The 27,684-nt window shown below is 33.3% G+C and overlaps 1 protein-coding gene across 1 annotated transcript in view; it reads left to right on the top strand.

Moving 5' to 3' along the window:
• The window catches only part of DIAPH2 (diaphanous related formin 2), a 964,220-nt gene that overhangs the window by 276,496 nt on the left and 660,040 nt on the right, over positions 1-27,684 (top strand). The window contains exons 9-13 of the mRNA XM_061136610.1: positions 2,791-2,927; positions 4,848-4,956; positions 18,850-18,960; positions 24,582-24,700; positions 26,671-26,787. Of these exons, the coding sequence (XP_060992593.1) occupies positions 2,791-2,927; positions 4,848-4,956; positions 18,850-18,960; positions 24,582-24,700; positions 26,671-26,787 (593 nt within the window). The remainder of the gene's footprint in view (positions 1-2,790; positions 2,928-4,847; positions 4,957-18,849; positions 18,961-24,581; positions 24,701-26,670; positions 26,788-27,684) is intronic.

The following is a 27,684-nucleotide window of genomic DNA, read 5'->3' as shown; positions in this document are numbered from 1 at the left end:
GGAAAGATTTCCATGAGTATTACTGCAGAATTTCTCAACTTTTGAGCTCTTTGTCTTTGATGATAAAATTATGCAGAATGTGATACCTAATAGGAAAGCAGTTAATGAACATTGCTTCTCAAGATGGATCTCTTTTTTTAATTGAGGGAAACTAAGAAATAATGGAAAGATAACACAGTACTAGAAATCAGGAGACAGAGTCTGCTTTGCCACTAAGTTGTGTGGCCTTTAAAAAATCATTTGACCTCTCTGCCAATGAGTCACTTACCCTGTAAAATTAGGAGTCTGATCTAAATTCTTACTGGTTTGAGTGGTGAGCTCTTACAGCTTTCCAGGGTATGAGTGTAATCAGTATAGTTAGTAGAGAAAGTCATATTAGTGAGATTTCCTGTAGAGTCTTTTCCCTTGAGACAGCAGTTGACATGCCAATACATAATTAGTTTATTTATAATGTGTTAATTTCATTTATACAGCCAAGTAATTCATTTATACATACATAACATGTATCTGTTCTTTATTAGTGTCTTTTCTCATATAGGTTATTACAGAATATTGAGCAGAGTTCCCTCTGCTGTGCAGTGGGTCTTTGTTGGTTATTTATCTTATATATTATAGTATATATGTGTTTATGCCAAACTTCTGATTTATCCTTCCCCCAACCACATTTCCTCTTTGGTAATCATAATTTTGTTTTTGATATCTGTAAGTCTGTTTCTGTTGTGTAAATAAGTTTTTTCTTTTTTATTAATTAGATTCCACATATGAATGATATATGATATATGTTTGTCTTTCTCTGTCTTCAGTTAATAATTTCTAGGTCCATCCATGTTGCTGCAAATGGCATTTCATTATTTTTTTATGGCTGAGTAATACTCCATTCTCCATTGTATATATGTACCACATCTTCTTTATTCATTCCTCTGTCAATGGACATTTAGGTTGCTTCCGTGTCTTGGCTATTGTAAACAGTGCTGCAATGAATATTGGAGTGCATGTTTCCTTTCAGATGATGGATTTCTCCAGATATCTTCCCAGCAGTGAGATTTCTAGATCATGTGCTAGTTCTATTAGTTTTCTTTTTTTTTTTTTTAAGGATCCTTCATACTGTTCCTGCATAGTGGTTGTACCAAGTTGCTTTCCCACTAACAGTGTAGGAGGGAGAACATGATGGTTTGATTCAGATTATTTTAAATTAAGGCTAAGTTTTAGTTAGAGCATGTTAATGTCTTTTACACTGGTGCTAGGAACATGAATAAATGGTAAGTCTTTTAAATTACAGACATCTGAAACAATAGGCATAGAGTTACATTAAAAAATATACAGTGATATATCAATTTCATGTTGTATTGAATTTGTCATGATCAAAGCATGAAATTTTAGCCTGAAATGACTTATGCATCAAATTTGCTGACCCCAAAGGTTTTGATTACCTACTTCAAAAACTCTTTTTGCTTATACAGTACATGGAATAATACACTTATGAAAAGGAAACCATTGCCCCTTAACTTCCATTGCTATAATATTGCTCTAATGTTTAGGTTGATGGTTTTCCATCATTTCTCATACCTTCATTTTTATTTTGAGTATTTCCCTTCATGTTAGAAACTACCTTTATACAATAAAATGGAAATTTGAAAAATTTAATGATTTCACTGTCAGTCTAACTGGTTTTTCAAGTTAAGTTTGGTAACTGTATAGTAATCATCTATCTCTCCATTTTACAAATTTTCATTTATTTTCCTTACTATTTATTGTTTACTACCCACCTTTATATATTCATATTCCTTTTGTTTTCTTTGCTTCTATTTAATTTTGTCTTTTCCATTTTCTTTTTTGTCTTATTTCTGTGTATTTTGTTATTATTATACCTAAAGCTCATGTTGTTTTCTCCTGAATTGTTTTAGAAAATAGAAACCATGAAAATATTCAAGTGTTTGGTACTTCCGTAAAGTTTAGCTTGAAATGGCAATTTTGCTATGATGAAATATTGTCAGATTCCACTGTTAAACTGTAAAAACAAGCAAACATACTTCATAAGAAATCTGAGAAATACCTTGTGGGCCAAAGATCAAAGAAAATATGACCTTCTCTATATAGTGAAAACCCGAGTTTTGGGCTTTCTTCAACATTTCTTTACCTATTCTTGTGATGCACACTTGCATGCATATATTTAAGCCTAGAAAATCAATGAAAATGGTGTCTGTCTCCTCTGCCTAATTGACTGTGACACGTAGTATTCAATAAAACCCATGCTCCACTTCTTTGTGGTTATAATTTTGCTATGCAGCACAGCTACTTGAAAGAGGGAGGCTAAAAGAGAGAAGGTATGGGAAAAACAATACAGAGGTTTATAGCTTCTTTAACTGGCATGTAGTACACAAAAGAGCTTTTCAACATTTTACCCTTTTTGTTCAACTTAATTTTCCATACAAACATAATCGAAAATTTAATCATGAGTTCCAGATGTCTCCAGCGAGAACCAAGGACATAAGTACAACAGCTACATATTCTTCTTTATTGAGGAAATACTGATTGCTGCATATTTCTTCCAAATTTTTACGGAATGTTTAGTTAGGATAATGGAGATCGTATCTCATAAAAGGACCTAAAATCCAAGAAGTGGTCATTTCAAATAAAAAGCAATTGAATTTGAAGAACATTCATTTAATTAAATAGAACCTCAATGTGGAGGCATGGGATTTTAGAAAATCATTGTTAATTTGTTTTTTAAAATTAAAGATATGACCCCAAAATATTTTGAAAGAAAGTTTTTTTTTTTTTTCCTTTCAGTTTGGATTGCAAAGGATTCTAGGAGATGAAAGAAGTCTTTTACTCCTAGCAAGAGCAATTGACCCCAAACAACCCAACATGATGACTGAAATAGTAAAAATACTTTCAGCTATTTGCATTGTTGGAGAAGAAAACATGTAAGTATTGCTTTGTCATTAACATTAACTGCATAGAAATGACACTAGAGAAATTGAGAAATTTATGCTGTTTCTTTCGATACCATGCAGCTGTTCTCAGTTGCTCGGTCGTGTACGACTCTTTGCAACCCCTTGGACTGTAACTCACCAGACTCCTCTGTCCATGGGGCTTCTCCACGTGAGAATCCTGGAGTGGGTAGCCATTCCCTTCTCCAGGGCATCTTCCTGACCCAGGGATCGAATCCGTGTCTCCTGTATTTCTTGCCTTGGCAGCAGATTCTTTACCACTAGTGCCACCTATAGCTTGCATGAAAATAGTATTAAATTTCAGGAAAAAAATTGGTATTTTTATCTTATCTGTTTACATTTTAGCTTTTTTTTTTTTTTTTGATTCTTTGAAAAATAGGTTTAAAAAGACAGAATCCTAATGGGAAGTTCTTCAATGTTGGACATTCAAAGTGAATGATTATAATTTTATCTAGTTGAAGGGAAAGCAATTGTTAGAAAAGTAGGGAAAGATCCGTTAGGGAGTAATTTTGGCTAAACACACACACAGGCACATTCACATACACACTCTACACAATATACCCCCTCATCCGTGCACATCAGAAAATTTGACTTCTTTAACTAACTGAATTAACCAGATTCTTTTATTCTGTGCTATCATTTTACAGTAGTGTTTTACTTTATCTGTGTATGGTAAGTGAAAGAATAAAGCAATTATTCATGGAATGAAGTTAACTGATTAAAAAGACAAAAGGCTGTTGATAATCATTCAGGATGCATGTATGTATCATTTTCAGCAAGTTGTTGCTGACAACACATTAGATCACTTCTTCTTGTGGAAATAATATTCAATCAGAAGCAAAACTACAGATTTGATGTCCAGTTGGTAAGAAACTTGTGGTAAAGAATGAAATACCTGCTACGGATATGAACTAGAATATTTTTTTCTAAACACTGTGTGACAGTAATCATTTCACTTTGAATTAGAATAGGGGCAGACAAAGATTTAAGAATATTCTAATATGTTGACTTTCTCATACCTCTTGGAATAAAATGACATGTTTCTTAGTGCTGGTTTATCCTTCAAAACTGAAAGACAAACACTGAACAAAAATATTATCACACAACATTGTCTTATGAGAATGAGATAGCATATGCAAAAATAAAGCTTCCTTAGGTTTTATAGGAAAATCAGTTTATATATGACTAAGAAATGTTTTCCTAGTGTATTATGTTTTCAGTACTTAATTCATATAATGCAACCTAGTCTGGTATATTTTATGACTTAATTATAATTTTAGATATAGCTTGATGTGAGTAGTATACTACAGAGAGGTTAATTTGATTCAGACACTGTACAGAGATAGCTACCAATATTTTTGTTCAGGTAAATAAGTTTCTTGTGCTAGGTAATTATAGATGCTTCTCTAATTTACTGGGCTTTCTCTTTTAGGCTTTTTCCTTGTTCCATTTTCAAAGAATTTTTTTAAAGTTCTTTAAAAAACATGTACTCTTTCTTGCACTTTATTATAAAATTACAGTCTGATTACACTTGAATGAACTTTGAATAACTGTAGATGCCACCATGTTTAAGTGACATTAAACACATTTAATATCAAAACTCAAAACTTAAAATTTTAATGTTTATCAATTAAGTATTTTTTTAAATGTCACTCAGGAAAATGGCTTTCCTCAGGATTTTCAAGTTGAATTTTTTATTTTGATGCCCTAATGTTATTTAATGCTATCAATATTTGAGTTGTAGAAATATGTGGAGAAGAACACAATTCTAAAGTTGTGATGGTCTATATAAACATGAAGCACCTGAAAACAGGGAAGAGTGTATAAGAGATAACCTGTATTCATATAGTGTGTGTAAGACGTATTTCTGATTTCTAGTTTTTTTCTCTATAGTCTAGATAAACTTTTAGGGGCTATAACTACAGCAGCGGAACGAAATAACAGAGAACGATTTTCACCAATTGTGGAAGGATTAGAAAACCATGAAGCTTTGCAATTACAGGTGAGTTAGTTTTGTCTTAAATTGCTTCCAGGGTTATTTTGCATTGGCCAAAATTTTTGTTTCGGTTTTTCTGTACCATCTCACAGAAAAACCGGAATGAACTTTGTTGGCTAATCCAGTACTCATTTTGTATGACACTAACTCCACTTTAGCTAGCATTTAAATAGAAGGGAACGTAAAAATGAAATCTTTCCTGTTCCTTGGTCATTCATAGAAGCTACAAGTTTTGTCTGTGAAGATGATAATTTGCTTAAAGTGAGGATAGTTTGAATTATTATAAATTGATCATGATTATCCTTAATATTTGGGTAGAAATTTAGTAATTAGTGTACTTAGTCATGGAAATTAAAGCCTTAGCAATAATCAGGGCAAGAGGGCAAACAGTTCAGCTAATGCCATTATCCAAGCAAGTGTTAATGAAGTCTGTATGGGCTTGTTGTAGAAATTTAAGAAAACTAAATACATGTCTTTTTTTTTTTTTTTTTTTTTTTGTGCCATTCACACAGCATTCAAAAGTTTGTCTCCCCAGAATAGAGGGGACTGAATTCCACTTCTTAGGTCATGGTCTATTTCATAACCCTGTGTAGACCCAGCCTACATGTGTTCTTTATAAAATTATAAAATTTGTTATATTTTGTTAGATAGTTTTAAGAAATAAGCCATTTTATGAAAGAAAACTTTATTCTTTTGTGATGAGAGCTCTTATAATGTGAGATCTTGGACTTAAACATTTTGATTTACATGTACTATCTGGTTTAATGTTCCAACAACTTAGCAATGTAGGTACTATTATTATCTTCATTCTGCTTATGAGACAAATATGCTAAGTGAGATTAAATAGCTGGTCAAACATGCCACAGTTTGTAAGTGGTATAGTGAAATTCGATGCCAGGTTTGTTGGTCTATGATGCTCATCTCTTTGTTTTAGAGAGTGTTTAGCATGTAATGTACCATGGGAAACACTTTCTGAAATGTTTTTTAAACTCTTGTGGTGTCATTCAACAAAGAGAATATGATTCCAAATTTAATTTTATCAAATTATTTAGTATATTTATTAAAATTTCTTATCTGATATAAAAGTTTCTTTTCCCCTTTTTAATTGTATTGTTATATGTCATTACCTGTTTTTGCCAGAGTTTCAGACAACAGCAGATAAATTGGCACGTCCAAAGAGAATACTGTAGTGTCACAAAAGTGTAATCCCTTTCCAAATATTTGAGGAAGTTTGTTAATTGTTGTTTCTATTCCATGATGAGCATTTTGGATAAACTTATGGTGTGCCTTTTAAGGCTAGTGTATTACATTTTTTATTACTTGGGGGGATTTCTTTTTAGTGCTTCCCCTTTTTTTTTTTTAATATTTTCTCTGAATACAATACAGTATCTCTACCAAAAGGTTTGGAAACTGTCTTTTTTAGATGACTGCTTGAAATCTTTGTTTATATTTATGTGCCTGGGCTTACCTAAATTTCACTGACTTTCAGTCATATGTAGGAGTTTATTCTCATCTTCAAGAGTTTGCTTAGGAGGAATTAAATGTTAATGTCTGTATTCAAAGTTTTCATTACTCAAATCACTCACTCAAACTCACACAACTGTTGAGAGGTAAAGCTGTGATTTGAAGCCAGATTTCTGTGATGTCAGTATTTGTTTACTGCATTGTCTGACCTTTAAAATGACACCCCTGCTATAGAATAGTTCAACCTACACAATGATATGAGAGTGACATTTGCTAGCCTTCAGGAAGCTGGACTGAATGGAATGATAAAATGGCAAATTGTTAACAAGTAACATATGGAAGGATCATTATCTTGCTAGGTATTCAATAAGTTATTGAATACTGATTACAGATACAAACATATACAAATCACAATTTGAAATTTCCTGTTTTAATGAGGTATAAAATTAATAATTTGTTATATACAGAGCCAATTACTCTCACAAGAATTGTGAAGTGGGTTTGTTCATTTGGATTATTTCACGTGGATGAAAAAAATATCTGAAAGTTCAAAATATATTCAGAATACAGCATGAAAAACAAAAGTTTAAATCTGTTGTTTAAAAAATAAAATTAGTGCTGTGTTTTACCAGATAACTTTTCTATTTCTGTATCCTGAGACTTCTCAAAATGTTATTACAGTATCTGAAATAATTCTGTTAAAATACAGGACTAATTTTATTTTTAAATAACAACTATACCCCCTCCCCCATCCTTTTTGGATTTCAAAAAAGGTTATTAACTTCTCACAGAGGTTTTCTAGGTCATCTTTAAGACTAAATTCTGTACCCATGATAGGAGTTTCATTATCTTCAGTAGTTCAAGAAATAGACAATAAATCATATATCCTTGTATGTTCTCTGTTCATTGACTTTCCTTCAGCTGAGTAGCCTTCTCAAGTCTCTTCCATACTTCTCAAGTCTCCCATGCCTTCTTTTGATCCTTCTTATCTTTTGAAGTAGCCTCTCATCTTCCTTTTTCACTTTATAGTCTAAGTCGGTAAAAGACTCATCCATACTTGTTTTCTCTTTTTCCTAAATTAACTTTCACAGCTCAACTTTTTCATAGTTCTTAAAAAGACTGACAACAGTGGTTCTTGAATTTCAAAATCCAGTGGCTTCTTTCCAATCTTGATTGCTCCCTTCTTGAAAATTTTCCTACCTTTGCCTTACTAGGCACCATTGGCTTCTTGCTCTCTGACTAGCCCTAATCGTTCTTTCTCTATCTCCTTTGTGCATTTCTTCTTCGATATTTTATTCCTTATGTTCTTTGCTTGGACCTATTCTGTCTTCATTTTTGTATATATGTAGATATGTACACACATATATAAGCTCACATACATATACATTTATATGTACACACATATCTAATCACTCTCAATTGCTTCTTTAGCTTTAATAAAATCCAACTGTATTCTAATGATTCCCCAGACTTTGTCTGGCTCATGTCTGTATTCAAACCTACCTGTCCAAATAGCTAACTGCATATTTTAGAAGTATCATAAAAATGTGAAAGCCAAATTAGCTTTTATAAACCATGTTCTAATGTTCTAGATACTTTAATATGTTACCTCTTTTTAAATCTCACACTAATTTTCTGAGAGTGATAGAGAAGTAGTATTATCCCCATTTAATAGATGAGTAAGCTGAGGCTCATAGAGGTCAGATAACTTCTCTAGGGTCATGTAGTAAATAACAGGTAAAGCCCAATTAGACCCTAGGGTATCTGGCTCCAGAGTACTTGTTTTTATTTTTTTTTATTATTATTATTATTATTTTTTTTTGTCATACATTGACATGAATCGGCCATAGATTTACACGTATTCCCCATCCCGATCCCCCCTCCCACCTCCCTCTCCACCCGATTCCTCTGGGTCTTCCCAGTGCACCAGGCCCGAGCACTTGTCTCATGCATCCCACCTGGGCTGGTGATCTGTTTCACCATAGATAGTATACATGCTGTTCTTTTGAAATATCCCACCCTCACATTCTCCCACAGAGTTCAAAAGTCTGTTCTGTATTTCTGTGTCTCTTTTTCTGTTTTGCATATAGGGTTATCGTTACCATCTTTCTAAATTCCATATATATGTGTTAGTATGCTGTAATGTTTTTTATCTTTCTGGCTTACTTCATTCCGTACAAGGGGCTCCAGTTTCATCCATCTCATTAGGACTGGTTCAAATGAATTCTTTTTAATGGCTGAGTAATATTCCATGGTGTATATGTACCACAGCTTCCTTATCCATTCATCTGCTGATGGGCATCTAGGTTGCTTCCATGTCCTGGCTATTATAAACAGTGCTGCGATGAACATTGGGGTGCACGTGTCTCTTTCAGATCTGGTTTCCTCAGTGTGTATGCCCAGAAGTGGGATTGCTGGGTCATATGGCAGTTCTATTTCCAGTTTTTTAAGAAATCTCCACACTGTTTTCCATAGTGGCTGTACTAGTTTGCATTCCCACCAACAGTGTAAAAGGGTTCCCTTTTCTCCACACCCTCTCCAGCATTTATTGCTTGTAGACTTTTGGATAGCAGCCATCCTGACTGGCGTGTAATGGTACCTCATTGTGGTTTTGATTTGCATTTCTCTAATAATGAGTGATGTTGAGCATCTTTTCATGTGTTTGTGAGCCATCTGTGTGTCTTCTTTGGAGAAATGTCTGTTTAGTTCTTTGGCCCATTTTTTGATTGGGTCATTTATTTTTCTGGAATTGAGCTTCAGGAGTTGCTTGTATATTTTTGAGATTAATCCTTTGTCTGTTTCTTCATTTGCTATTATTTTCTCCCAATCTGAGGGCTGTCTTTTCACCTTACTTATAGTTTCCTTTGTAGTGCAAAAGCTTTTAAGTTTCATTAGGTCCCATTTGTTTAGTTTTGCTTTTATTTCCAATATTCTGGGAGGTGGGTCATAGAGGATCTTGCTGTGATTTATGTCGGAGAGTGTTTTGCCTATGTTCTCCTCTAGGAGTTTTATAGTTTCTGGTCTTACATTTAGATCTTTAATCCATTTTGAGTTTATTTTTGTGTATGGTGTTAGAAAGTGTTCTAGTTTCATTCTTTTACAAGTGGTTGACCAGTTATCCCAGCACCACTTGTTAAAGAGGTTGTCTTTTTCCCATTGTATATCCTTGCCTCCTTTGTCAAAGATAAGGTGTCCATAGGTCCGTGGATTTATCTCTGGGCTTTCTATTCTGTTCCATTGATCTATATTTCTGTCTTTGTGCCAGTACTTGTTTTTAACCACTGTATGCTACCTCCTCTTAGTAAAATTGGCTCATTTCTCTTTCCATTAACATGATTTCTACCCAAAAGAAATCTCTTTTTCTTGTCTTTCTCATTTTAGATAATATAAAGGTATCATCTTCTGCCTAACCTTTGGTTTTCCTTAAGAATTCATTCTTCTTTGTTCCCTGGATCCAATTAATCATCAAGTCTTACAAAAGACTATTAATCCATCCTGTTTCACTATCTCCACTGCATTTGTATTCTCCCAGCAATATTATTCTAGCCATTTTCTAATTAGTATCCTGAACTGATAGATTCTTCCCCTCCAGACAAGTGTTTTGTACTGTTGTCAGTTATCCTTCAAAAGTAAATCTGATTCTAACATAGTAGCATTCCTAGAAACCTATACCCATGACCCATTGCTTGATAAAAGTGAAAATCCTAAACACGATGAATGAGCTCTCTCAGTGTGGCCCCAACCTAACATTCTGGCCTTAGGCCCCCCATTCTCCCAAATGTGCCATAGGTTTTAGCCATACTAAACCTGGTGTTTTCCAAAAGTGCTATAGACTTTTAAATGCCCTCAAACATTTTCTCATGTGGAACACTTTGCTTGGAATAGCAGCGCTTCCTCCAGCCATGTCCCTTTCGTCTTGGTAAGGTTTAATGAGGACACAAAGGAAAGCAAGTTTAAGTACATTCTGCCTAAGTCAGGGAAAGCTTCATTGATGAAGTGATGCTTTAATTGGGTCTTGAAGGATCAAAGGAATTTTCCAGAACATTATCTTTGCTGATAGAAAGCCAATATAAGATATTGATTATAGTTACGTGTGTTATACAGTAGGTCCTTATTGGTTATCTATTTTATATGTAGTAGTGTGTATATGTTGATCCCCAGCTCCTAATTTGTTCCTCCAAATAATAGTTGTTTATGGAAAGAGAAAATCATATAGCTAACCTCCAATGAGATATTACAAGAAAAGCCCTAGTCTTCACAGTCTGGTATTAGTCTGAAATGTGCAATGTGTCTTAAAGTATTTCAGAAGCTGTGTGCAGAAGTGTTTTTATTGTGATTTAATACATCTAAAAAATCTTATCTAACACATTGAAGATAATTCACAAATTGTGCATGTTATAATTAGGTATGGTACACAAAAACATAGAAGTGAATACATGGTTGATTCACTTACCCTGACCTCACCTTTTTGAGAGATTTATCATTTTGAAATATAAGTCAGAACCAAAAAGGAAGTAAAAGAAAAGGAAAATATGAGCAATCTACAAAGTGTCACCCAATACACCAAGTAAGCCTCATGATGACAAAGACTTTTAAGTCTTTAATCAGAGCCTATCTTTCTGTGGTATCCTTATTGGGCCCAATTATTTGTTGTCTATCCATAGCAGACTAGAAACATGAGTTGGGAGGTTGGAAAATGCTTTATGCCAGACTTGTGCACTGAGATGATCAAGAGGCAACAGCTGACAAAACAAAAGCAAGGGGCGAGGAGATAGAAACATAATGAAAGAGTGGAACTGGAATTCAAAAATTATAGCATTTAGTTTCATTTAGTCTCAGGGAAAATAGCCGTATATATCTCAATAGCTCCTGAGGGCATCTATGTGTTCTGTCATCTCTCAGTAACTCATATATTTAATCATGCCCCTGAGTCAGCAAAAATAATAATAATAATAATAAGTTATATTTAAGATATTTAAGAATGTGGGAATTAAGTAATTCACTTCAGAAAGAGTTCCATTCCAAAACATACTCGTGCTTAAATAGACAAACCCTGCAGAAATATTGACTGATTCTTTGTAGTGCAGATCTTTCCACAGTGATTCTCAACTGTTGAGAATTTTACTCTAAACCTATTTGTAAATTTGCACTCAAACCACCATGTATGAGGAAGTAGCTTTGGATAAATGATTTATCATTTGTCAATAGTGGCATATTTATGATAAAACAAGGTACTGGAGCTTAGAATAATGAGGAAATTTGTGCAAAAGTAAATAAGCCTGTTAAATACTGTATTGAAGAAATGTCTGATATTACTTAGGAAACTTGTTCGATATATTGATAGTTTTATACTACTATCATTTTAAAAGTAGAATTAGTACAATAAGGGATTGTATAGAGATATTTACACAATATAATCATGTTTCAAATACAAAAATAACTTGACTTAAAAAAGAATGTCTTTTATTTTAAATCTGTTTCAAAGTTGAGTAATTGCCAAATCCATCATTTTTGGTAATGGGAGTACACTAGTGACCTCCATAATATAGAAAGCAATGACACTTTGAAAGTCATCATAAGGGCTTCTCCAGCACCATTCAACACTATTGGTCACTCTATCTAAGCTCTCTCCTCCCTCAGCTTCTGTGATACCATGCTCTCCTTGTTTTCTTTGACCTCTTTGTTACATTGAAGATCTCTTTTGTCTATGCTTGGCCCTAAAATATACTTATCTCTAGAGTATTATCCTTAGTCCTTTGATCCTTTACTCTGGTCCTTGCTCATTCTGTACATTATCCTTGGCAGCTTAATCCATCCTTATGACTTCCTCCAGCACTTCTATGAGATGAATCTCTCTGAACTCTTCTATTCCAAATACATCCTGACTCACAAATCCCATATACTCACCTGCTTCCTTATTGGATTTCAAGTTCAATATTGTCCTTATCTTCTTTTCTTCATCCTGTCTATCCTGTTCTCTCCAACTTTGACCTGCTTTTCTCTTCTTTGCCCATCCTGGTTAACCTTAGCATTGTCCACCAAGTAGCATAAACCAGAAATAGTCATCTTCAAATCTACTCTTCTCCATCCACATTACCTCAGTCCCCAAATGATACCAGTTCTACAGCCTTAGCACTGTATTTCCCTTCCTTCTTATAGTATCTCCCTACCTCCCCCACCCCTACCCACCACTTCTTTGTTTCAGGGCATTGTCACATATCAATGTTTTCCATTTCCCTAGATTCTTAAATATCATCTACCCTTCATTCCAGCCCCTTGTAAATCATTTTCCACAAGGTATACTTCTGAAATACAGTTCTTTTATGTTGTTGTTTAGTCACTAAGTCCTGTCTGACTCTTTGTGACTCCATGGACTGTAGCCTGCCAGGCTCCTCTGTCCATGGGATTTCCCAGGCAAGAATACTGGAGTGGGTTGCCATTTCCTTCTGTAGGGGATCTTCATGACCCAGGGATAGAACTCATGTCTGCTCCATTGGCAGGCAGAGTCTTTACTGTTGAGCCACCAGGGAAGCCAGCTTTTGTTATATCACTGCTAAAAATCCTATATCTTCCCAGAGACCCTAGGAGTAAAGTCTAATGCTAGTCTACACAAAATACTTCCATCATCTAACTTTTGCTAAATCTCTAACCTCATATTCCATCACTCTGCTACGTATAGAGTTGGTCCACTCAGCTTGTACCCAATTTCCTGAACATTTTATGCTATTTCATCCCTCTACCTCCATACCTTCCTACATGGCTTTGCTGTGCCTGGAATTCTCCATTTTTTTAATTAATTAACTTTCTCTGTATATTTGTGTCTTTCTTGGTTGACACTTACTTTGACTCAAACTATCTTTCTTCCTAATTCCTGCTGGGCTGGGATAAAGAAAGACCTTGTTAATGTCAATAAAGTACTTAATAAGGTCAATATTTGACAGTGTCAATAACATTTTAAAAGCACAATTTGTCACAGCTAATGGCAGTATGGGTAATCTGTTTTGAGAATGTCCTGGAGTTGGCAGTTATTATACTCCATAGCTCTATGAATTGTGATCACACAGACAGATATATGTTTGTATAGTTTTCAGAGTTGGTGAGTTAAAATAAAGGTTCTAGCATTTTCCAAGGAATTTAATGAGGATAATTTATTTTTAAATATTTCCCCTCTCTATCACTTAAGTAAGAAACTGAATGCAGTTTCTTTTTATAGTAATGTCTCATGTCAGTAAATTTAGAAATATTTAATGACTATTACCCATTATGTACATTTTTAAACTTTTTATTTTATATGGGTTACAGCTGATTAACAATGTTGTGATAGTTTCAGGTGAACAGCGAAGGTAATATAATATATCCGTTATATTTTAAACATTTTATTGGGAGCCGAAGAATTGATGCTTTTGAACTGTGGTGTTGGGAAAGACTCTTGAGAGTCCCTTGGACCGCAAGGAGATCCAACCAGTCCATCCTCAAGGAGATCAGTCCTGGGTGTTCATTGGAAGGACTGATGCTGAAGCTGAAACTCCAGTACTTTGGCCACCTCATGCAAAGAGTCATTGGAAAAGACCCTGATGCTGGGAGGGATTGGGGGCAGGAGGAGAAGGGGATGACATGGAGGATGAGATGGTTGGATGGCATAACTGACTTGATGGACATGAATTTGAGTAAATTCCGGGAGTTGGTGATGGACAGGGAGGCCTGGCGTGCTGTGATTCATGGGGTTACAAAGAGTCGGACATGACTGAGCGAATGAACTGAACTGAACTGAGGGGTTACAAAGAAAACCCTAAACAAATTTAGAGCCATACCTTTAGGAAGTTTAAAATCAGTTTTGTTATATTTCCCTTTCTATACCATACCCCACACATGACAATGAAGATACTAGCATCCTCTGACTGAAGAATGTGGGTGATTATTGTAGAAAGAAGGTATACTATAATGGTAAAGGAAGGCTTATAATCTTTAGGAAAAACTGATAGTAACTCAATTGAGTATAATTATACATGGCACAAATTCTTGGATGCTTTGTCACATGCACAAAGCTTTTATCTACATGTTAATGCATTTATTCAATGGGTTGTATAGATATTGTGTAGGTATCTCCTTATAAGGAGATTATTTAATAACATTGCAAATACAGAAACTATTTTTACTGGTCAAAAATCCAAATCTTGGTTCTAGCCTAGCATGTTTATCAATAATGGAAAAAATTCAGACTTCTTATGACTTTTAAAATTTTAATTCTTATGGAAGCTGCATTTAAAACAGATATGGCAGACCATTTTGAACCTTAGATGCATTATAAAGAAAATAAGCAGCAGATGAAATCTAGATAGTGAAATTTGTGATTTCATTTCAAAGGCACTTGTTTTCTTTCCAGTACAGGAGAAAATGCTATTCAGCAATGCCAGGTTTGTGCATTGTAGGGTGGTAGAAAGATTTCAAGACTAAAAGTCATGAGGCCTGTGTTCAAATCCAATCTTTGTGGCTTCTTATTAGTTATATGGGCTTCCCTGGTGACTCAGACGGTAAAGAGTCTCCCTGCAATACGGGAGACCCAGGTTCGATCCCTGGATCAGGAAGATTCCCTGAAGAAGCAAATGGCAACCCACTCCAATATTCTTGCCTGGAAAATCCCATGGACAGAAAAACCTGGCAGGCTACAGTCCATGGGGTTGCAAAGAGTCTGAAATGACTGAGCAACTAACTCACACACACAAACACGTTAGCTATAAAGTCTTGGGCAAATGAGCTAATCTTCCTAGGTTTTCAGTTTCCTTATCTATAAATGAGAATATTGGATTGGTGTATTTTATGTTCTTTGTAGCTTTTGAACCCTGTAATTTTTTATTTTCTGTCTCTGGAGTTAGATTTTTTTTTTTGAAAGCAGATTAATTTTTCATTGAAAGAGGACAATATCTTTCAATCATGCTCTTAAAAATTTGTACACTTTGAAGTTGAACATACCAATTTTGAAAGTTTCATTATTCAGGAATGTGTTTTCCCCTGCTCTGGAGCTTAGGTTTTAGATATTGGAAGAGAACCATTTTTAATTTAAAGTGTCCAGTGCAGTGCTATGTGGTCAGACTTTGCAGCGTCCTATATCCGTGCTGTCCAGTATGGAAGCCACTAGCCACATGTGGCTGTTGAACATTTGTGACTAATGAGACCAAGCACTGGATTTTAAATTTACTTAATTGTAATTAAGCTACATTTGAATTGTAATTAGTGGCTTCCTATTGAATAGCATGCTTGTGTGTGTGTGTGTGTGTGTGTGTGTGTGTGTGTATACGATGTATTTGCATGCACATCCATGCTGAATAAGGAGTGGAGGGAGTGGGATTGGCAACAAATTAAGGAGAGTGAGAGGCCATTCTGTTGGATGATTGAATACTGCCCATAGGTCATTGTTTATATTATGTAAAGTGAAATCTAACACATTCCAGGGACGATTTTCTCTCCTCTCCTCTCTTTCTCCCTCCCTCTTTCCTTCCTTCTCTCGCTTCCTCTCTTTTCCTTTTCTTCTTTCCTTCCTTTTGTATCCCATTATGTATTATGATGATGACTTTATTTTTACTGAAGTCTAATTGACATATGATAACCACTTTATATACTAAACAACATACTGTTAAGTATGTTTTTCTAATTAACCTGTAGTTTTCAAAGTTAGGTATTTCTAATATATTAAACATGATGCACTAGTTAAATTTTATTATTTTACCCATCCTTAAAATCTTTTGTTGTGTTAGTCTAGGAATAGAGTTGGTTAGGCATCTGGAATGTTCTGGAAATTAAACTGTATTTGGAGTAAAGTTACATGTTTTAGAATCACGAGTTTCCTCCTTTCTGTGTGACCTTGTATAAATTATTTGTTTTGAGTCTTAGCTTCATCAACTGTGAAATGAGTGTAAAAGTAACACTTCATATGGTTGTTGTGAGGATGAGATTAGATGGTGAATTATGTTATGTAAAACTCCTAAGTTGTCTGGTAACAAAAGCTAATAGAAAATAATAATGATGATAATAATTTGGGAGTTTGTATTTAGCTATAAATTCAGAATCTACAAAATGGATATTTCATGTTTATAATTAAGTAATAATATATTCAGCCCTTTAAGCTAATTACACTTTAAAAATTTAACTTTGTATTTGTAAATAGTGGCAATTGGATTGATTTTGCTCCTGGGCAGTAATTGTGTAGTAATATAAAGAGGTGGAGATAATTAAAAAGATTTTTTTGTTCTCCATATCCATTCAATATAGATGTTCCTATTAAAGAGCATTGCTTTAGCAGATTATGTTGGAAAATGAAATGATAGTATGAATATTCATCTTATGTTATTTGTAATTAATTAAATATCCATTACAATTTGATAACAAATAGTACATTGATAAATCAGTGCTCTTACCTGTTTAAACTAACTTCAAAGTATTTGTTAATCATTTTATACTATAGTCAATGGCTGTAACTTTATTTTCTGCATTTAGTTATATATTCAATATTTATACATTGCATGTTAAGTATTTAATAGCATTGCAACACTTATTTTACTAAATGTGGAATTATTTAAATGTTCTTACATTCATTAATTTTTTTGACTTTTACTATTTTTATTATTTCCTGATCCAAATATTTTTATTGTATAAAGGTACAATTCCAAGACTCATTAGCTTGTTTGTTATGGAAATGTTCTCTTTACTTGTAGGATATTAATACAAGCCATTAAGCTAGAATTTCTTCTGGCAAAAACAGTCCTAGCAGATGGCAACTTTTCTCTCTATTAATTTTGGATTGGACATGTACTTTGGCTTGTTCGGTCAGGTCATAGTTGTAACATAACAAGAATCAGTCATGCAAATACAATGATAATATAGCTATGGACATGTATGCTGTGCAAATTTATATTCCAGCTTATTTAAACTATTTGAAGACTTAAGCTTTTTCTTACTATGAATAGGAAGGTTAAGTAACCCATTAAGGCATAAGCATCATAATAACTTACCTGATATGACTTTTAAGGTAATGCCAAGTCAATGGCAAATATTTAGTCAGATGTCTCAGTGATTTAGCTTGACATTTGAGCATTCATAGAAATTGGACTACATTCTTATCAATTATCTTTTAGGTAGCTAATAATGTTAAAGACAACCTTGATCATCCCCTTTAATGCCTACAACTTTTTATTTTTGAACCTGGATGTGAGCTGGATAGGCTAATCCACCCCAAAGCAGCTTAACTGTATAACATAAAGATATAAAAATAAAACCAATATACCTTTTAATATTTTGTCTGTACTTGAAAAGAATCACTATCATAATGACAGGTCTGGATAAGGTCAAGTCAGAATAACATTTGAAATATTTTTCTTTTGCTGATGTGTTTTTCTCATACTGACTATTGATTTATTTGTGTCCCCTTCTATATACAGTTAGCATCTTTACTAAATCTGATATTTTCCAGAGGTCCCCTTGCATTCAGCTCTTTGAACACTCTCAACTGCTCATTGTGTACTTTAAAAATAATCAATTTCAATGTGCAGCTCTTCAGTTGAACTATCAGCCAGTTACCTTAGACTTGAGCATTTTTTAAAAATGAGGAATAATCTTTAGAATACCTGACAATTAGCATTTGGTTGATACTCTACTAGCTTGCCATTACCAGAAAATAACTCCCTCCTCTTTTTTAATAAGGAGGCTCAATATCAGAGGAAAACCAAAACCCATTTTCTAGCATCAATCTAAGTAAAGAATTATGCTTACTTGAAAACAAGGTCTTATATTTACTTTATCATGCAATGCACATGAGTATTTCTGTCACTGTGCCTTCTAGTTGATATTAATTCACTTGCATTCATTTTTTTATGTAGTAAATTAATTCATCTTAATCATATATTTTAGTAGTCTATATTTTGTGCAGATCCATAATAACAGAATGGAGCAAGTATAAATCAGTGTAATAATATCTCTAAGTTATCACTACTCATTAATATCAATATACTTTCATAGCTTTATTTGATTTATTTTAGAAAAGTATTTATAACCATATAGAATTGAGACCAAGTGCATGCTGAGGACAGCTGGAAATGGAAGATACATTTTATGATCTTTTTAAGGGCTCTATATCCACACTGTTGGAAATTTGAGTTTTTCAGAGAAAATATCATACTGCTTCATATAGTTTAGCAAAATACAGCAGTACTTGACCATGCATTTTACCTTCGTTAGAATTGCTCTGGACATTGGAAACTTTATTGTTAATTTCTTTGTTTCTGCTATAAAGTCATAGTCATTATACTTATATAAATATTTGCCTTTCTTAATATATTTCATAATGTATATTTGTATGCCTTTAGTATATGGAAAAAAATTATCTGAAAGCATTAAGTATTTCTTAAACTTTTTTTTTTAACAAAGTTTATTTTATAATTGCAGGTGGCCTGCATGCAATTTATAAATGCGCTTGTCACATCTCCTTATGACCTTGATTTTCGAATACATTTAAGGAATGAATTCCTTCGTTCAGGACTAAAAACAATGTTACCAGTAAGTGGAATGTGCACTTTTATAATGCTTACGAACGTTAATGTTTTTCTCTGTTTAGACAAAAGTACTTGCAGCCAAGTAAGTAAATGTGCCTTACTGTTTTCTTTTATAAAGCATTAGATGCTTTGCAAGCTTTTTGATATTGCAGTATTATTAGTCTCAACATACAGCTGATGATTCAGAATTCAGCTAATGATTTGTCCAGAAGTGATGACTTTCTTTGTTTCCTTAAAGTCAAAAGAAAACTTATTTTCTTTGACTTTGAATGTTTAGAACATAAAAGACTGCTATTTTTTTTGCCATTTCAATTTTCAATAACATTTTTTTGCTCTCCTCTTTGATAACTTAGATTGATTTACTTTATATTCAACATAAGTATGCATAGAATTTTGATTAATATATTCTAGATACATAACAAAAATTGTATTCTCTTTATCAATTTTGTAGCAACTTTTCTAAAAGAAAAGCAGTTTTATTTCTTAAATTGAGTGTGGTTATTTGCTCTAATTATGATGCTGTTAAAAACATTTTTGAAATAACTGTAAGCTTGTTCTAGGATAAATCAACACACATATTCTATAAATAGATATGCAGCTGCTATGATTTTATTATGTTAACTGATGAAGGAGTTTGTTCAAGGTCATGGCATTGTTAAAAGAGATAAGCAAAATCTCACTAGTCTCTTTATTTAATCTACTCAAGCCATATGAGATAAATAAGAAGTAAAAGTAGCAGAAGGGAATAAAAGGACCCTGTAAAGAAAAAAGAAAACAAATGTCAATGAGCATGTATATAAGGTATTCCTAGGGTATTAGAAATAACCAAAATCAGGGAAATTTCCTGGTGAGAAACCAGTGTGTAGCATGCATCTGTAACTTGTATTCTGATGATCTTACCTGAAAGTAGTTAAAACTCATCATCATTATAATTAGGTCCACTGAGACCCATTTTAATAAGATATATGATTGAGTCTATGCAGTTTTAGAAATTTCTAGGTCAATTCCACTTTGAGTGCTTTTTTCATCCATGACTTTATAAACCAAGGAATTGGTTGCAGTGAATCATAAGTGACCTGAGAGGTTCAGTATGAGGTTAACTTGGGACTTCCCTGGTGGCTCAGACGGTAAAGAATCCACTTGCCAAACAGGAGACCTGAGTTTGATCCCCTGGGATGGGAAGATACCCTGGAGATGGGAATGTCTACCCACTTGCCTGGAGAATCCCCATGGATAAAGGATCCTGGCAGACTACAATCCATGAGGTCCCAAAGAGTCACACATGACTGAGTGACTAACACTTTCTTCCCACACACAATTAACTTAGGGACATTCACTAGTTAATAGTGTAGTTACATATTTATTCTTCTTTTCTCACAAATCTCTCCTCACGAAAAGACTGTGGCCTTATGTAGCTAATGTTACAGTATGTAATTATGTAGGTAATATTACAGTCTGGATTCTAGTGTGCTTTTGAGCTGCCTAGTCACTACTTTCCATCTTTGTCCTCCGGGGATTGTTCCTCTGTTTCTGGGAGAATAATCATGTCTTTGGACACTTGTTGGCCTTAGGGGCTCCTGAGCATTCCCTAGTCACTTACTAATATGTGGTGTTTTTCTGCCTTTGTTGTTGTTGTTACTTTTCCAGCTTTCATTTCCCTATGTCTATAATTGAACATTCATTTTCTACCTTATACTACTGAATGGCTGGTCAAGAAATTGGTGACTCTTAATTTATTTAAGTCCTCATCTTTTCAGAAAGTGTACATAATAGCTCTCTTGTTCTTATGTTTTGCACTTTTGTTAGGATGTACTCATCTCTGCTATTCACTGGTCTCATGGTATTTTTCATTTGGTTACATTGACAGCTAAGGTTTTGCATCAGTGTTTCTTAGCGGCACTTTCCTATTGGCCCTATAGCTGCTGTATGTATACAGCAGCCAATATATATATAATATATATATTATATATATAATGTATATATATATACAGCCTCTTATGGTAGGCACCCTGTACTTCTAAACATGCTTCCAGTTAGATCTTTCTTTAACTACCATATCTCTTCAGTATGCCCTAATTCTTAGGTCTCAGTGGTTCCTCAGCAAGAGGAAAGTGAGAAGTGTCCTGTTTCTGCCTACTCAAGTTTTGGAATGGAAGCTACAAGATTCTCAATGTTTTTTTCTTTCTATGACAGTGAAGTGAGATATGGCTAAGTAGTTTTCTGATTCTCAAGAAATTGAGCTGTGCTTTGCTTAGGTGCTCAGTCGTGCCTGACTCTTTGTGACCCATGGACTGTAGCCTGGCAGGCTCCTCTGTCCATGGGAACACTCCAGGCAAGAATACTGGAGTGGGTTGCCATGCCCTCATCCAGGGGATCTTCCCAATCCAGTGATCGAACCCAGATCTCCTACATTGCAGGCAGATTCTTTACCATCTGAGTTACCAGGGAAACCCAAGAATACTGGAATGGGTAGCCTATCCCTTCTCCAGGGGATCTTCCCAACCCAGGAATCAAACCAGGGTCTCCTGCATTATGGGCAGATTGTCCCCTTAAAGAGCCTATCGCAATCTTATTAGAGGTGGGGCAGAGATGTTTGTTTTGAAAAAAATAAAAATAATCCTTCCCAGGTATTTCTGATACACAATATGAGAATCAGAATCTAGGCAGATAGACCCTACTGTTGGTGTTGTCCTTGCAGTTTCATTATCAAAATTTGGAGGAAAACTCAGAATGGGCTTGCTTTAATTTACACTAGATGTCCCTAGCATGTCAACTATTATCTACCTAATGTACTAAATATTACATTTCAACCAGTAGAATTTATCATAACCTTAAATAGCTTTTACACATGCATGGAAATCTAATAATATATTCAAAGATGAGTCTTTAATATCATGATTTTTATCCTGTTTACTCTTATTTTATACACTGTGTAACAGGAGGAACTTTCTAATTTCATAGAATATATCATATTCAAAGTAGCAAATTAGATGTGACTAGGGCTAATATAAATTGTTGGCACATGGATCAAAAGTTATACCTATCTGGAATCATTAAATGCTAGGGAAAAAACAGTTCTTAGCATTTCAATAATCCCAGAGACCATCATTGTAGTAGAATAATATGCTTTTTCATATAATTATTAGAATCATCAAGACAATGACAATTATTTTAATTACATTCTGTTAGAAATTTATTTTCAAAATTTGCCCTGTCTCTATAGATACATTGTGATGTTGAAAGAATTTATATTTCAGTTACATGGAAAATTCACTTTTCATAAATTTTCTTTAGTAATTTGGGACAGATGAGTTGTTAAACACTACATAGTGATTTTTAAAATAGTATTTGCTCTGTAGTTAACTTACATTGATTTCTTGTGAAGTTTTCTCCATCTGCCATTTATTTAGTTAAATAAATTAAGAAAATACTAGATAGATCAGGTATGTGAAGGAACAAGACAGTAAGAAATTGTGTCTGTAGGCAGTCGGCATTCTTAACCTCTTTTAGAAGACTGACAAACCCTTTCTTATTCTTTTGAAGACTCAATTTTGATTGCTTGACTGGTAATCAGTCATATACTGGTAATGGACTTTGATTTCCTTTGAAGTACACCATATTATAAAGATGTAACTATCTATTTTAGAGAAACTGCTGATAATGTTCTGTATCTGTACAGCAAATCTGTTCAAAAAATATCTGAAACATATTTACATTATTTCATATAATTAACAGTGTAATTCAGTAATTTTATGTCATTCTTCATTTTAAATTTAAAAGTTCAATGATGCATTTCCCATATTCCAATAAGGTATCTGTCACATTTGTGCTGTATAAAAATTTTATTAATTCATTAAATATTTATTTAATCAAGAATTTTTTAGTATACCTTTCAAGGTTTGACATTTGAATGAAAGGAAGTTTTTTATATATGTATGTGCATGTAGATATGCATATGTGTTTTAATGGTACATCGTTAACAAACAATATTTATGAGATATTTCATTTATGCATATCTATATTTTATATTGTGCTATATATATTTACATACTATATATACTATATAAATTATGTATTGTCCCAATTAAAAATGGAAATAAACATTTAACCAGTTATTTTTACTGAGAGTATTTAGATCATACAGGTTGATTCCATGTTTTTGTAAAGTTCTGAGGCTTATTAAATGACAGTATATAACTTGTTTTTTCTATTTAAACATATTTGAATGTGTTAAAATTTGATAGTGAACATATAAGAAAGATATATTATGACATAAGAATAAGGAAAAATTTTGTATTATAAAATGTATTAAAGGTTTTTTCTTCATTGGATGTATCTGGTTTCTGCTCTTTTCTGAATCGAGTTCAGAAATCACTTGACAATATATCTCATCAATGTTAGGTAACTTTACATTCCAATGAATTTCTTCATTCCCCTTCAAAGTGAAAAGTTAGACATAAAACAAATTATTACTAAAGAGGAAACTAAACTTAAATGCATGTATTTGTTATGTATTTTATATTAAAACATATTAATACTTTCATATGCTCTGTAGGTAAATTTTCAGTACATTCTTATGTATGTGAATGTCAGGAAAAAAACACCCGGAAATTGTATAAGTTTGTGTTTGGTTTCAGTAATAGTCATTATATCTCCATTTATAATTGTCCTTAGTAATAAAAACAGAAACAAAAAAAATGCATCTGAGTTTGTTTTATCAACCGAATTTGAAGTACACTGTGCTTGCATTTCCTTTTAGAGTTCAAGCTCAGCTCTGAACATCCTAGTTTCTCTGTAACACCCTTGAGTATCCACAGTTGTGATTATCAATTTGGGTTTTGAAAGCGGCAACTTAAAGGACACATATTAAAAGATATTCCAGGTGATATATATTAAGCCCAACAATCTCTAGTGTGGCATGCTTCCAAAGATTTTGTTTATACTATGATTTTGAAAATTATCAGGAGTTTGTAATGCATGTGCTTATAATGTATTACAAAAACAAATCTTTGATGCCCAAGTTGATATTTTGTGATTCAGCTAAGCAAAAATAAAAGGTGGGGCAGGAGGCTAGTTGTGCATCTTGATTAAAAAATCCTGACATCTTTTTGCTTTAAAATCACAAAATATCATTTAAAATAAATTTGTTTATACAACTTTTCACGCCATACTTGGGACTGTTGTGCTTGAATATATCCTTGCATTTGTTCTTCATTAATACAATTGATCTATATTTGCATTTTTTGCCAGAGGCATATGTGAATGTTCTAACTGCATGACTTTCTTTTGCAATCTTTGATTAGTGTGTTTAGTCAAAACAACAGCATTTAATTTGGGTTGTTAGCAATTAGGTTTTTTCCATTGTAAAAGTGATCGTTAATTTTTTAATGTGAATCGTCAAAATCTGGGGTATGAAAAGAAAATTCAGTGAATGCAAGGAGGTTTTTTTCATTTTAAAGTAGAAAAACAGAGTACATTTAGTTTCTTATAGAAAACCAAGTGCCTGGGTCAATATTTGAAATTGCTTCTGTGTATGCAAATAAATAATAGTATCAGGGCTTTATTTCCAAAGTATGGTGTTGTCAAACTGTTATTCAGCTGTTAAGTTGTCTGTTTATATATTAGGATTTGAAAGAAAAAGAGAATGATGAGCTTGATATTCAGTTGAAAGTATTTGATGAGAACAAAGAGGACGACCTAACTGAATTATCACACCGTCTCAATGACATTCGCGCAGAAATGGAATATCCTTTTGACAAACCAGAAAAATCATTTTGCATGTACTGTGAAAAGGGATTTGTGAGTGATTTTGTGAACCATTATTGTAATTCTTGTCTGCCAGCCCGATTTATATCCATTTATTTATATTAGAGCCTCACTATGATGCTATTCTTGAGATTCCTGTTGAAGAGCTGTCAGAGTCTCCTGATGATTTACACAGAGTATACTGAAATCCACACAATGGCTTGCAGCATTATAGGTATACTCTGTTCAATGGTCTTGAATAGACAAGAGCCTAAGGCAATATTCCTTGCAGATAAGGATTTTTGGGGAAAAGTTCAGTGAGTTCATATGTGACTATAGGTAATATACATTTTCAGTTTATTAAATAGTATTCCGGTGATTTAGAGATATCATTCAATTCAAATAAATGTCTTTTTCTCATTCTAAATATTTTGTTTCCTTCGAGGGGAAAAACAGTTTAAATGTGATAGGGTCTGACTAGAACAAAACTGCTAGAGTGGAAGCATTTGAGTCAAATGGAACTAGCATATAACCTTTCTGTGGCAACAGTTTTATACAAAATGATTTTAGATATAAAAGATGATTGTCATAGCATTGCTCGCCATTTGTTTCACATACACTAAATTTCTTACCTATGGGTTCTGGGGAAATGGGGAAATACATCAGAACCAAAAGTTTCTTTGAGCTGCACTTTCTCTCTATAATGGTTTCTTCAGTCATCTTCTTCACCTTGTAGTACTTTGCCTGCATCTGTCTTATTTAGGTACACTTCTATGCCCCTATGAAATGGAGGGCAGAAGTATTTCAATTTTTTCCTCCAGTGTTCCTACACTTGAGTACTGGATAAGTGCAGTGAATAGCAATTTTGTTATTATGAGAGAGAATTTCCAGTAATTTCTTATCCTTCATCAGTTACTCTAGTTTACAGCAGTTTCTATAATATTAAATGTGTTTTTTTTGTTGTTTTTTTTTTTTTTTTTTATTATTATTTTTTTTTCCAGTGGGTTTTGTCATACATTGATATGAATCAGCCATGGATTTACAGCAGTTTCTATAATATTAAATGTGTTTTATATCAATAAATATCTTGCTTTGTATACACTTTTCTTTACCATAAATCTATTTTTTGGATCTATTCCATAGCCATTGAGAGGACCTTATGAGACTTTAGCACAACACTCTTACATGAGGTGTAAGAAGTAATCCATCATGTACTTAATTCTACTTCAGAGAAAATGTTGACAATTCAGGTTATTTTTAAGATACTGGATTACATCTCCTCTTCTACTTTTATTTTACATCGATTTTCTAGGTCCTTGCTTTTCTTATAAAAGTGAATCCATATTTGAAATCTGTTTTCTAGTTTAACAAAAGCATTTAAACTTCTACCACTCTTTTTACATCGTAAGAAAAATGTTTCAGGTTTCTTTGTCTTTAGCCTCCCTCTTTTATCAAAAAATGAAATACAAATGAATGCAAATTGTAATGATTTCATATGTAATGGTTCATCTGTATAAAATGAAACTGATTTTTATGAACTTTCAGCAGTCCACGCAGTGTTCCTTTGCATTACTATCTTGTGTGGCAGTGAAAAAGGAGGAGTAGTGGCTTGTATGAATAATATAGGTGCTCCATCATAAACATAGGAAGGTTAAGGAAAAATCATTTTCATTAATGGCATTTGCTATTCCAGTGGTATCAACTATAAGCTGTAATTCAAAATATAATGAATAACTGATCATTTAAGTCTTTAATGGCTAAATGTTTAAGTCTGTTTTTATGGTTAAAAAGTTAAAGTGATCCATAGATTAAATTTCTTTATGCAAATGTTTAAATCCTGGATCATAGAGTTGAAAGTTTAGAAATAGTAATGGAAACAATGATCTCTTAATGTTTTCAAAAATGAAGCTGGTTTTGTTATGAATTAAAGTGAATCAGCAATCATTTTATTCCTTTACTCACTCTCCACTGATATGAATGAAGTATACCATCTTCTGTATAATATGTTGAAGGACACTGCTGCTGAAAATTATTTATTATCCATTCTACAACATTTTTTGCTCATCAGAAATGACTATTATATCAGGTAAGAGGCTGTTCTTAGAGTACGATTTGTGTAATTTGAATTAGATATTAAAGGGAAATTAGCAATGTAGTGAGGACTAGACAGTATATGCATATACATACATAGAGTATAAGAATTTAGTGACTTTAGATAACAGTTTTTAAAAAGATGTTAATTAATTTTTCATTGGGCCAGAAGAGTCTGCTTACAAAAATGATGTATGCCATTTCAGTAGCAATAAACCCAACAGATTTTACTGACCCTGTAATGAAATTTTTGGTAGCACAGAGTAACCTTCAAAGAATCTATGGTAAAATTTTTAAGTTCTTGTACATTTGATAAGTAAGACTATTGTTATTCCTCTTGTATAGTATTTATCTAGTAATAGATATGAACTTATCTAAGAAAATAGTAATATTAATATTTTAGCTTTATACACAATAATGTAATTCTTCTAAATAAAGGAATATAATAGTAATCCATATGAAGTCATAAATTTCAGAGTTCAGTTCTGGGAATATAACTGAAAACCAGAGAAAGATTTCTGAGTGACTGAAATTATCCATAAACTGGTGACCATGATCTCATGATTTTACGTTTAACTGTTCAAGAGACTCATAGTTGTTCTTTATACTCTGATATGTGTGAAATTCTAGCAAACTACATCTCTCTGATTTCTCAAACCTTGCTTCATTAAAGGGCAAGGGAAGGTACAATGGGGTCGGGTACAGTCACAACAAAAATGACAGCTCTAAAGCCCATAGAGTACAATTACAGTTCTGTTATATTCAGACCAGTGCAATAACTGATGGGCATCATGATGTTACAGAGACTAGAAAAATGTTTAAAAATTATATGCTATTCTTTTTTTAAGCAGGAAAGATAGTAATGCAATGTAAAATGATTGTTGTTTTCTCA

The sequence above is a fragment of the Dama dama genome, chromosome X, assembly GCF_033118175.1.
Source record: "Dama dama isolate Ldn47 chromosome X, ASM3311817v1, whole genome shotgun sequence".
NCBI lineage: Eukaryota > Metazoa > Chordata > Mammalia > Artiodactyla > Cervidae > Dama > Dama dama.
This window is presented reverse-complemented; position numbering and strand designations above follow the sequence as displayed.